At 45.5% G+C, this 12,849-nt stretch overlaps 1 protein-coding gene across 1 annotated transcript in view; it reads right to left on the minus strand.

Annotated features, from left to right (window-relative positions):
- Nucleotides 1–1,335: 1,335 nt before the first annotated feature.
- The window catches only part of RTN4RL1 (reticulon 4 receptor like 1), a 63,913-nt gene continuing 52,399 nt past the window's right edge, over nt 1,336–12,849 (minus strand). Inside the window, exon 2 of the mRNA XM_054008004.1 lies at nt 1,336–4,397. Coding sequence (XP_053863979.1) covers nt 3,034–4,397 — 1,364 coding nt within the window. The 3' untranslated portion in view covers nt 1,336–3,033. The remainder of the gene's footprint in view (nt 4,398–12,849) is intronic.

The following is a 12,849-nucleotide window of genomic DNA, read 5'->3' on the forward strand; positions in this document are numbered from 1 at the left end:
CGCTCAAGCAGATGTGGCCGTAGAGGAAGAGCGGGGACAGAGGCAGACAGTAATAAAGGGAGGGTGAGAGAATCCCACAAGCCATAATGGACAAAGTGTTTTTTCCTATCTAGTGATTTTTTTATGTCTTAGTTTTGTTTTTTGAACAGCATCCTTGATTGCCAGGAGTCAGATCACTTGGTTGACAAAGGATGTAATACACGATGGAGTTGCCTTTTAGAGGCAACATGTACATCTTAGAGGAAAAGGATACTAAAAATACAAGTCTGATTTGGGGCCAGCCATAGTCTGTTCTAATAGAATTCATCTCCGAATCCTTGGTGCCTGCTGCACCCAAATCATTTATAAATCATTAGCATTTCCTGTGCTGACATTGCTCTTCTATATTATAGGAGTTACATGGAGACTTAAAAAAAAATTAATAAAGTGCTTCTCTTCTTCATTCTCCCACTGAGAGCTTTGATTTCCAGAGTATGAAATGAAATAACCAACATAACAACATTCGGAGACTTCTAAGGGACAGTGCCAGACACATTCAGCTGCTATTGGTTATAGAGTGTAGGACGTGAGGGAGCTATTTCAGATCACAGATTATTTGTTTTGGCTGCATTGGACATCCCTTTAGTGGAGGTTGCATAGGAGCTGGAACAGAGAGGACTAGATGAGTAATCTATTCTTCCCTCTTTCTGGGACTGTTCCTGTCATTACCCAGGAACTTTGTTCTGAAAAATACATGCTCAAGCCCCCTCCCTCCCTCTTTGAAAGGCATCCCAGCTCCTGTGCCTCTTCAAGTTTGTGAGGCAAGCAGGAGACTCTGCACTTGTTTCATATTACATCTCTAGATGCCTCACTTCAGGACCGAATGGTGAATCCTTGAAACTACATAGACATTTTTTGCCCCCAGAACAATTTGATTAAGGGGTTTCTCTTTCCAGTTCCAGGGACTTCTATGAACATCTCTACCCAACAGGGGCCTGCTATATTTAATAGGAAGTTCTCACTACTAAAGTTTAAATAGCCCTCTTCCCACCCCCCCTGCACTGGCACCAAACATCTCAGATGGAGGGCAGGCTGATCATAAGAGGGTACCCTGCAGTAAGATGCCCCCAGAAGGATAGATATGGAACATGAGTTATCCCTAGTAGGCTAATTATTTGGAGAACAGGAATTTTCCTGAGGTTTCAGTGAGTCAGCGCATCCTTGCTCAACCAGTTGGTTACATGCTAGAAAATGAGCCGTTTCCTTAGCACTGTTGTCTGGCTCCAAACATCAGCTACAGGCCAGACGTGTCACTGCAGCTGGAGTATTGTTAGGAAATGAAAAACAGGCTTTGCTTGTCCAAGATAATTTTATTTCCCTCTTTTCATTAACTTCAGTGTTTTTCTTTTCACATATCCACTCTGACAGGGAACTAATGTGTACTGTTTGTGTTACATCTAGACGTCATCTCTGGTCAATAACACTACCATCTCCACCATATACCAGCCTGAACCAGACCAGAACACACGACCCCCTTCCCCAGCACTCCAGCTTCAGGATTACTGCCAGTGGGTCAGGATAGAGGTTAGATGGGCAGGCAGACCTGCTTCTTCTACCCCTCCCTTCCACAACTCCCTTTGTATGGCTGCCTTATACATTTTTTTCTATCATGGATGAAAGTCCTGGGCACTCTGTTCCTTACAGGCGCTTATCAGATTCCCAGTTAATCGTTTGCAGCCCCTTTCTGAGTCTCCCATGAGATCTTCCACTTCCTAGGCTGTCAGGACTATCCCTGGAGTCCCTGCACTACTCCACCACTTGAGTGAAAACCTTAGACCAGCTATAAAGGTCCTCACACGGCTAACACTGTTGGGAACTGCTTCTCGCTCTTGCTAGAAACGTCTGCCCTGGCCTCACGATGCTATCTAGGAGACAGAGCTCTATAGCTGTGTATGTTTGGTCTGAACACTTCTAATTAATCCCTTTCTTCCTGGCATGTGACAGGTTAGAAATTAGGTCATAAGAGTGAGTTTTGGCTCTTCAGATATTGACTTTGTTACATCGCATACAAAAAATCCCCCAAAATCTAGTGCTCTAAGTTGCTAAGAACATTGGTCCACTGTGGTTCCCCCGGCACTCGCTGAGCCTGATGGATGGCTACCCGGCATCTGTAGGCACTGCTGCCAATTGTTTTCTAGAGAAAACCATATACTGTTCTTCTGCTATAAATTCAACAATACAATCCTTACATCTGAAGATATAGTTTCCATATAGTTTATAAACATTATAAGACATACATATGGATAATTGAGGGGAAGGGAACCTGTGCATTTGTTTATTTTATATGTGAACACAGTTACAAAAAACGCACCTTCTGTAGGAATCTCATTTCGTTTAAGTTTTAATATCCACCTCTAATCAGTCTTTCCTTTGGTAGTTGGCTACTCCTAGCCTAGCAGGCAAGCCCTGTTCTGCTGTGTGCCTGAGATATACAGGGATTTGAGATTGTCTTCTAAGAGGATTCTGGCCAGCTTTGGCCTGTGGGATTTGGAGCCAAAAGGGCTAAAATGTGGGAGAACCAATGTCCTTATTATACATTTTGTAAGTGTCTTTGCACACCGTTTCAGATAGATGGTGTAGGCTTAATTGGTGATCATTTTTACAGCAATTATGTTCCCTTCAGTAATCACAGGGTCTTTCAGAGCTCTCTCAAATTAACAGGATTTCACATAGAGCACAGCTACTGTCCATGTTTGTCCAGTTGTTATTAATGAAGGCTTAGCTCCTTTTTCGTTATGTTGGCTTTTCTGTAGGTGCTCAGTTGGGGCTGTTTGTGACAAGCATGTGATAATGCCTTTAATCCACTCCTGCTGTGCGCATTCTGTACAGTTCATGTTTATAATCCACTCGTCCATGTATGGAGACCATCAAAAGCCTAAACAACATTCTTTCCTTCACAAGGCCAAATCCTCCATGTACGAAAAAAGAAGAAGAAAAGAAACTCTGGTCCTTTGTAGATTGGTGGCAGTACAGACACTATCAGTCACAGCCAGCTCAGCGTATTATGACCACTAAAACCATTATAAAAACTAGACGAGAGGCCCTGATCACCGAGCTCCCAGCTGCCTGCTGTACTCCACTGGGGGGTCTGATGGGTGTCCGCCGGGTGCACTTACCCTTCCGCTTGGGTGGTGCTGTAGGCATCATGCCAAAGCTGAATTTGTGCTGGTAGTCAGGCACATAGTCCTGAGCCTCATGAATGCTTTTCCGTGGCCCCAGAGACACTGGCTTAGAGGTTCGGTTGCGGCTTTTGTGGCTGGTGCAGTTCTTGCTGGGCTTTCTGTAACCTGGACGTGAACCGGGAGGTGCTGCTGGTTGACTGCTGTGTAAACTGTGCTCGACCCCTCTCTCTTTACCCTTCTCCTTGGAGGAGTGGTGTGGGTGGTGGTCTTTGGAGGCTCCTCTGTCTGCTGTGGAGAAAGTGTGTGTTTTGATCTGATGGAGGGACTCAGACCCAGAACAGTTCCTGTAATCCTCTGCTTTTAGCACCTTTAAGTCCTTGCCATGCATCTGCTCAGGAGACTCACAGATCACACTGGAACTTGAACCTCTGAATCTGCGCAACCAATCCCAGAGTGACCTGGATTTGCAGTCACAGCTCCAAGGGTTGCCATTCAGCCTGAGAAACTCCAGGGCTCCCAAGTGGGCGAGGCATTCCCCCTGGAGCTCAGAGAGGCTGTTATTGAACAGAAAAAGGGTGGTCAATCTTCGGAGATCGTGAAAAGCACGTCTGTGGACCCACTGGAGTTGATTTTGATGGATGAGTAACCTATCCAAGTTTATTAGTCCCCTAAATGTGTTCTGATGAAGGCTCCACAGCTTGTTTCCATGGAGAAAAAGATGGCTGAGGTTGACCAGGTCAACAAAAATATCATCCTGAAGGAACTCTATGTGGTTATCTTGAAGATAAAGATATTGTAGATTGTGGAGGCCACCAAATATCCCACTGGGTAAAGAGCTCAACCCACATTTGTACAGGTACAAGGCATGGAGCTTCACCAGCCCTTGGAAGGTCTCAGCTGCTAAAGCCCTTAAATAGCGATTATCCCCCAGATCCAGCTCTTCTAGATTAACAAACCCATCAAAGGTGTCTGGGTCTATGAAGGTGATGTTGTTGGAATAGATCCACAAGGTGACCATGGATGGACTAAAGTGACCTCGCAGAAGCAATGTGATCTGATTGTTCTGGAGGAAAATCCTCTCGCTGTTTTCTGGTATCCCCTCTGGAATTGATGCAAAGTTGTGGGCTTGGCAGCTGACAGTCATAGGTGATGGGTAACATACACAGTCAATGGGGCAGCAAGCAGTGAAGTGAATCTCAAGTCCCAACAGCATCAGGAGCAGCTCCACAGAACCCCCTGTTCAAAAAGGGAGAGAACAAGGTCAGTTGAATTACGATGTCTTGTAAATCATTCAAAACCACCTGCCTAGTAATTATAGCCGTGAGGATTATTCCTAGTGAAAAATGTATCCAATTAACTCAACCACTTTTTCTGTCCATAAATTATCCACAAACAGATTGTGATGAGTAGGTTAGTTACTTGTAGTTATCCAAATTTATTTCAGCCTATGGGGTGTTTGCCAAATGTTTGCTTTGATTATTCTCTGGTTGTTGTTTGTGGTGTATGAATGGCCACCTTAATCACATGGTGTTGTGGCTGCCCTCTGATTGGTCAACTGAAACTGTATAAATAGGGTAAACACTTGCAGTGCAAAGAGCGAGTTCCTTGCTTTGTGTCAAAACCAGGGCTGGCTCTGCTTTTTTGCCACCCCAAGCGGCAAAGAAAAAAAAGAAAAACCCGATTGAGCTGCCGCCGAAGAGGAGGAGAGGGAGTGAAGGACCCGCCGCCGAATTGCTGCAGAAGACCCGGACGTGCCGCCCCAATACCTGACAGAGTGCCACCCCTTTCTATTGGCCGCCCCGGGCACCTGCTTCCTTCTCTGGTGCCTGGAGCCGGCCCTGGTCAAAACACTGTGTTCACCTGAAGAGCAATCATTCAGAATGTTCACATGCTTAAAGCCCTCGTGTAAGTTTGTGGCAAAGCAAACAGAAAGGGTAGCAAGTGTGACAAAAGTGCTCACAAATAACTGTTCACACTTCATCCAACTCTTCTAGTCCTAATGAGAGACAGTGTTTGAGCCCCCGTCAGTTACACCAAGGGGAATGAGGGATTTCCCCAACTCCGGCTGCTTTGCACACACGAGGCATCTGATTTACAGAACCACTGAGTGTTTGCATCTCCCACTGATTCAGCTGGAATTTGGGTGCTCAGCACCTTTAGAAACAAGCCCTAAATCTCTTGACAGGAAAGGACACTCTAATTAGAATGGTCCTTTTTTTACTGAGTTGTAACACTCAAGGTCTTTTAAACAGCAACATACAGCTTTAAAGAACAAGAGACTCACAGGAAATATGATTTTATCAGCAGTCAGTGGAGAAGGTGCTGAGTTGAAAACTATATTTGGAAGTAGGTGCTCAAACATATTTAAATAGATCTCCTGTGGTGTAACATATTACAACTTCTGCTACCACACAAAGTACTTCTGATCAGGGCTTTATTACAGCAGAGAATAAAGGACAAAAAAAAAAAGAGGAGCAGTAACTATCATTCCCTGTGGTCAGCCATTGTATTGCCAGCTTCACCATCCTGTGCATTTCCTTCTCACACGCCTATCTTCCTGCTTTCTTTCAGGCCATTCCCTCAAACTCATTGCACCAGGCTCTCATTTCTCATTCAAATTACACTTCTGTTACATCCACAAACGCTCACCCAGGTCTGATGCATTCTGCACTGGACATAACAGGAAACGGGCATCAGATTAGAGTAACATACATCTGCAAGTGCCACCTGTCAACTAAACCCTGGCATATCAGATGGATTATAATATTCCTAAAAAGACGAAGGAGAAGTTCACCAGTATTGGTGCCAGGCTATCACAAGACGTCCTGGGTCATTCTGGGCCCTCTGGGCTTTTTTGAGCCCCTTTTCCAGGACTCCAAGATGAATCTAGGGTTCAGTATTTAGACCACATGTCAGGAAGAGAGTAGAAACTTCCCTGTTTTTGATTCTCTTGCTTTAAAAGTGTAATTCTGCAGTTGGCTTCTCGTGTAGTGTAGTGTGAGATATCACTACATAGCTAATTGTGAGTGACCTGTCCATCTGGTTCCATTCTTTGAATGCAAAGTTGTCATATTTTTAGAATGATTGCACCACAAAGACTGTCAATAAATCACCAGCAAAGGGCACTTGTATCTGAAAGTGCTGTTAATAAAAATTAGTGTGACTTAAAGTAGTTTGGCCAAACAGTCAGATTCCTGTATAACGAGGGTAGCAGAACTTCTGTCAAGTCATGCCCTTCAGAAGTTACAGGTTTGCATTTGCAGATGTGGGTGGTTTCCCATTTTTGCACCAGCGCCAGAGAAGGGCCTTGTGTCAGGAATACCTAATACATAAAAATGTTATGATTATTGATGTTTGTTATTTGAAGCATTTTTGGAGTCACTAACATGACATCTGGCTTTGCTGTTCTGTGGGTTTGATTTCAAGAGGGAGAGGATTCTGGCCCCTTTAGACCTAATCATTGTAAGTCTCCTCATACTGACCGTGACCTCTTAGTGGTCCTTGCCCATCAAGGAACCATCTCCACAATCAGCAGTGGCAGCTGTGGCCTCAAAAACACTGATACCCAAAAGTGCCAGTCACCAAGTCCTTCCCATTCCCAACTGTGAACATGTAAGAAAAACAACCCTTTGCACGTGGTTATAAAAATAGGGTCGAGCACTTTTCATCCATGGATCAAAAAGCACTTTACATGGGTGTGTCAGTATCATTAATCCCATTTTACAGATAGGGAAACTAAAGTACAGAGATTGATACTTGTTAGCAAAATCTCCTCAGGCACTGATCACTGGGATGTTCACAGGGATGAAGCTGTTATTACAAATGCCTAAACAGAAGGGTCTGAATCACTAAACCGTCTCCCACTTCTGAGCAGCATAGAAGAAGTGTGCGCAATGCCCACCACCAACAGTTTAACATACTGTTCCATGACACATTCGTCACCATGATAACAGTATAGCTGATGAGAATGTGTCGGCTGGTAGAAGTCTTATGATTTGGGTGATTTATATGTACATGGTGCTAATGACACAGGCCACTGTTATCAACACACAGTGACAAAGGACACATTGGGCCTGCTTCTTCCCTGCTCTGCACAGAGCGGCTGTGAAACACCACTAATGCCAAATGGCAGTTTCACACTCACTCTGCACAGGGTGAATGACTGCACAAGCTGCAGGGCATGGGAGAATCAGGCCCCTCCTTGTAATTAACAAACACGTGAGTTCATGTTGTCTGACATTACTATCTGAAGGCGAAATTTGTGTCTCGGGCTAAAATGGAAGGTGGTTATGATACAGATTATTGTTGATGTGTTTCCAGTTCAGCTTCCCAGGAATATAATGGTGAAATTGCCACAGCGAGGAGTTTGTTCTGATATCCAAGCGTGAAGGGAATTGTGTGAAGTTGGCAATGGACACAGAATAAATGCCAACATAAATGGATATTTTGGGTGAGGGGATTGGTAAAGCAGAAGAAACTAGGCAACTCTCTAGTGCCACCACACAATACTCTAGCCAAGCATGTGAGTAACTTTTGCTCATAACATTTGCTGATTATCTACCACTTTGAATGTCATGTTGAGTGATAGTCTCAGTTTTGGTCAGTTTGAGGATTCTCTCTCATATACAAATCCAGAGGTGTGGATGGCTCAATACCACTGGAGCTGAAATTTAGAACAGAAGCCACTGTTAGGCCCTTAGTCTTATCAATATTGCCAGACTGGGGTGACCGGCAGTATGAATCTGTTTGTATCATGTAATCCTGAGCGTTTTAGTCCTTGAGTTTGAAGGGGCATAGCTCACCAAAACTGAGCCCCCCATCCTTCCAAGAGCTTCTGTTTGGAAACCAGGGGTCCTTGCTGGGGAACTGTGCGCCCAGCCTGCTGTCCTCATTAGAGAGCCAGAAATTGATTAATGTGCTGAAAAATCTTCTATTCTCTCCAGCACAAAGCTTTTAGTTTCATCCAGCCAAGGCTGGAGGCAGTTGGAGTGTCATTGGTAGATGTGTCAGAACTGACCAGGGAGGGAGAGTTTCAAAAGCTGAACAGAAAAATGCTGGTGGGAGCCTTTTAATTAATTGCTTTAAGAAGATACAGCACTGTTGACATTGGTAAAGATGCCAAGGATCCTGTTAGCGCTTCACACTCCTGTTGTTACACATGGGTAAGGCATTGTTTCCTCCTCCCCCTCCCTTCCTGGGGCCATTCTGCACTCACTTGGTTTTCACTGTGTTCTTACTGACTGGAGTGAATTCACTGGGCTGGCCGAATTATTTCCCATGTAGCATCTTTCTAATTGGGCATTAATTAGGCATTAGTTAATGCCTGCTTGAAATAATTTATCTCTGGACGTGTCCAGCTTGCAATGTTACTTATATCAGCATTATACTCATTATTAGACTAACATCATTATAAATGTTCTTCATTACCTGCTAGTTTCCAACATATCAGCCTTGTTATTGGAAGTGAAAATCACTCCTCCTGAATGCATTATTAATGAATAAGGACTTTCTTTATGCAGCACTGGATTATTGTTATACACTATTACATGGTTAGTGTTACCTTAACCAGTGCTGGAGCTGAAGCGCTCAGAAGGATTTGGGTTCTGGGGGACAGAGTCTGTGCACTTATCCAGACAAAATAGATCTTTTCCTTCCTGTCCATTTTAGGGCAGATTGTCCCTGTGGTGGCACCAGCATGGAGATAGAGGGAAGGATGCATAGGGAAAAGGGAAAATCCCCCACCTCGACCCTCACCCCGAGGCCACCCCCACCTTTGCTATAGGTTCTCATCTGGGCTAAATGTCTAAAATCTGGATCTGGGACTGGTGAATCTAGGTGTACACCTTTCGTCGGCAGCAGGGCCAATGCTTAGGGCTCAAATGGGCGGAAGAGTGCTAATATGGATCAACGGCCATCGAGCCCCAGATGCCTGGCGGAGGACCCTCCTTGGACAATGGCAGGAGCCACATCGCCAAGTTAGCGGGCACTGCGGGGCAGATGCAGCACCCTTCAACCATCGAGCCTCGGCTCTCCATTGGGTAAAGATTGCGGCGTCCCAGAGCATGCATCCTGCTACTACACACCGCAGGTTCCACGTCAAACTATTCTGCGTGGACAATCTAGGGCTGCTGGGGTCAGTGTCCCCCTGCGTTAGGGGACTTTGTAGGGATCAGGTCTGCCTGCAGCATGCCCTTTGTGCTTGGGGTTGCTGTAAAAGGTAGCTGGAGCCAGTGCTGCACCAGGGCAGTGGGGGCTCCTCTGCCGAGGTTTCCTTGCACATAAAGTAGGATATTTTAACTCTTATTTCAGGAGCTGGGCAGCAATATATTGATTTGGGAATGTGAATTACTGTTGTTGGCCTGTCTCATGAACATAACCAAGTCCTGACATTAGGGGACAAGTTATTTAGGCTAGAAGAATGAATGCCGTTCTCCATTGATATGCAGTGCAGTTGTAGCTGTGTTGGTCCCAGGCTATTCGAGAGACAAGGTGAGGTAATATCCTCTTCAGCTTGGTGCAAACTCAAAAGCTGGTCTCTCACCAACAGGCGTTGGGCCAACAGACGATATTACCTCTCTCCGTTGGGGCTATCTGCATGGCAGTTCTGCTTGACTCCCATTTTGATTTTTACTGCTGTAAAACCCCATGTAGAGCTACTTCCTAATGTAAATAATAATATTTAATCAGAGCAGGATACAAGTGAGGGCAAAACACCTGGCCCCTGTTCACCATCAGAGTTATCAAGTAGGTAGAAACTTGACTATCACCCACTCCCAAGGCCAAATTCACACCTGGTGCAACTCCACAAACTGCCTGTAATGGAGCTGCCCCAATAATACCCTGTTTCTATCAACCGAAGTTTTCTGCATCAAGTCCATGTGAGACGGAGGCACAAAGACGAGGCTAAAAACCCCAGGGGGCATTTACTTTGAACCTTGGGAACTAACTCAGAATGTCACATTTGCACACTGATAGATGGAAGTTGCTTTTTAGCAGGAAAAAACAATCTGTTACAGACTGTTACAATTCCATGTGCTATCTGAGAGGCAGCAAAGGGCAGTCTGAGCTGCAGTGGCGCCTTGTCTTTGGGAACAAGGAGTTACATTTCAGATCAGCAGTAGGATGTTTCAGCAAGTCAGTATCTCAGAGCTGGGGTTATTGGCCCTATCTGTGCTGTGTAGAGGAGAAAACAAACAAACCTGTTCTACATTTCCCAGCACCCACCACTTTGTGTTTGGCCTCCATGGAGCAGCAGCAGGTGCCTCTGCGGGATGAGGGCAAAGGAACAGTCTTGCACCACACAACCCCCATTGCTCCAGGGGTAGGAGGCCTGAAGCTGCCGCAGGAAGGCCAGCGGCCTCCACTCATTCACTCCCTGCAGCCATCTGTTTTCAGCGCCTGGAGGCTGGAGCCAGTTCTGGGAGCGTGTGTTCTCTGTGTGGTGAGCCTGCTGCCGCTGCCATTCAGCCAGGGAGTGCCAGCCACCCATCCACCTTCATCATTTCCTGCAAACGGTGTCATAAATAACTGACAGATCCCAGCTGTTTAGAATTATGGTTTCTGATAGAGTGACAGCTGCTTCCAATCCCCCAGTAATCACTCCGGCAGTTCTGGAACATTTCAGGAACATAAAAATCATTGGAGATAATTTTGTTTTTGCCTAATTTGGTGAGGCAAGCTGTGATTTAATAGCTATTATGACCTCGAAGGCAGATGACGAGCTGGAAGGCTACTGTCTCCACACAGCTTTGGGGGCGGGGTGCCGGAGGGACCGTCAAAGTTATTCTGGGGGAAGGAGGGACAAGAGGAAACCCTTTTTACAAACTGCTCAAAACTGCGTGTTTCAGCACTGTTCTAACGTAGATCCATTGTCCATTTACAAATGAGAATTCTCTTCCCAGAGGCAGTAGCCCACAAGGGGATGCAGAAGGAATGTCGCTATGGAAAACGTTGGGAAGAAATGGTATAAAACAATGCATGATGTGGAACTACCTTCTACAGAAGTCAGGAGAAAACTGGGGTCATGACAACAGATGTAGCCTAGTAACCTCCAGGATCCCTCAGCAACACCCTATTCAATTCTGGTGACACCTACGAGTCTTCCTTCAGTGAGCTTTGATGCTGCTTCAGTAACACAATTAAATATATGGGAATAAAAAATACAACTCCCCAGATGTAACCAGCATAAGAGTGAATTGGTTCATAGGATCATTATCGCCTCTCTGCACACAAACATGCTTCCTTCTTCTTTAGTGTTGCTTCTGCCCTCCCACCCCCCTGAGTTCCTCTGGTCTAAATGAAATACCTCCCGTCCTGTGCTCCTGCAACACTGCAGCAGTCTCCTGTGCGCCCAGAGTTCCTGAGCCTGTTTATTTGCTTGCTTGCTTGCAGCAGTGCCATGAATGCTTCTCCCTGCTGTAAGTGACAAGAGCTAAGCCTTCTGGGGTGCATGACTGTTAGTCCAGGCTGGCAGTACATGAAAAAGAAGCAGGTTCAGGAGCTCTGAGGACATTAGTGGTGGTTCTGGCAGGAGGCACCAACAGGAAAGAAATTCTACTGACCAGCAGGAGAGAGATTGACTTTGCTCGTGGGTATGGGGTAGCTCAGGCTGTATTGGGCAGATACCCCCACCGCCTATGTGTTACCTTTGGGAATAGCCTGCTTGGAGTTTACCTGAAGGTAAAACCCTTTCCTCTGCAAATCTTAATGTGAACAGACTCCTGTGGTCAGCAGTATGCCTGGGACATGTCATCTAGGCACAAGTTCCAGGGTCCTGTTTAAGTTCCAGAGTCCCCCTGCATATGGGGTGGAGGAGGCATTTACCTTACTCGCCCCTCCTCAAGGTCAAAGCCAAGGTCATTGGGAAGTTTTTGGAACTTGTACATTTCCTCTTATTGCAGTTTTAACCAGAGGCCTATAAATTTCTTAGTGTAATAATGCAAAAATCAATAGCTCTCTTTGGAACAATAGCTTTATCTTTCATTTCAGCAGGGCCCAATGCCTCCCCACAGACTCTGTCCCTCTGAATCAGACAAATTACTAACATGGGAGAGTGTGTGGGCTGTTTTCCCTCACAACATGTAGGGGCTTCTTAGTGATATGGGACTTCTTTATTTATTCCCAGTGTTGTAAAATTCCAGGGCAGTATAGGACAGGTTCCTCTGAAGGGAGCTGTCTTACGCTCATTCTCTTCTCTGACATTCAGACCAAACATGAATCCTTCAGGCTTTCTGTACCAGCAAAGGGGCTCCTAATAGCTCAGGGATCCCAGAGTCTCCACTCTCTGAACAGGCTCCCTTTGAAAAAAGCACAGGTTGCATGTTACTGTGCCCCTCCAAGTAGCTTATTAGAGAAGTCGAGGAGAGGCTAGGCTGCACATTTAGCCCATGAAAATGCCTTTTTGCCCTCCCAGTTCAAACGCCCTGAACATCAGTCTAACCGTTTCCAAATGAAATAGAAGTTATGTATTTGTATTGCAGTAACACCTAGAGACCAGAGCTCCACTGTGCTAGATGCGGTACAAACCAATAACCAGGAGGTGGTCCCTGCCCCAGTATTGCTTACAGTCTACGTTTAAGATTAGAGACAGCAGCTGGATATGACAAACAGACACAGTGGTACAAGTTATCAGTGAGGCAATTTCAATCAATGTGATAAGCCTCAGTCACAGCACAAGTGTAGCTGAAGC

The sequence above is a fragment of the Malaclemys terrapin genome, chromosome 18, assembly GCF_027887155.1.
Source record: "Malaclemys terrapin pileata isolate rMalTer1 chromosome 18, rMalTer1.hap1, whole genome shotgun sequence".
In the NCBI taxonomy this organism is placed as follows: Eukaryota; Metazoa; Chordata; order Testudines; family Emydidae; genus Malaclemys; species Malaclemys terrapin.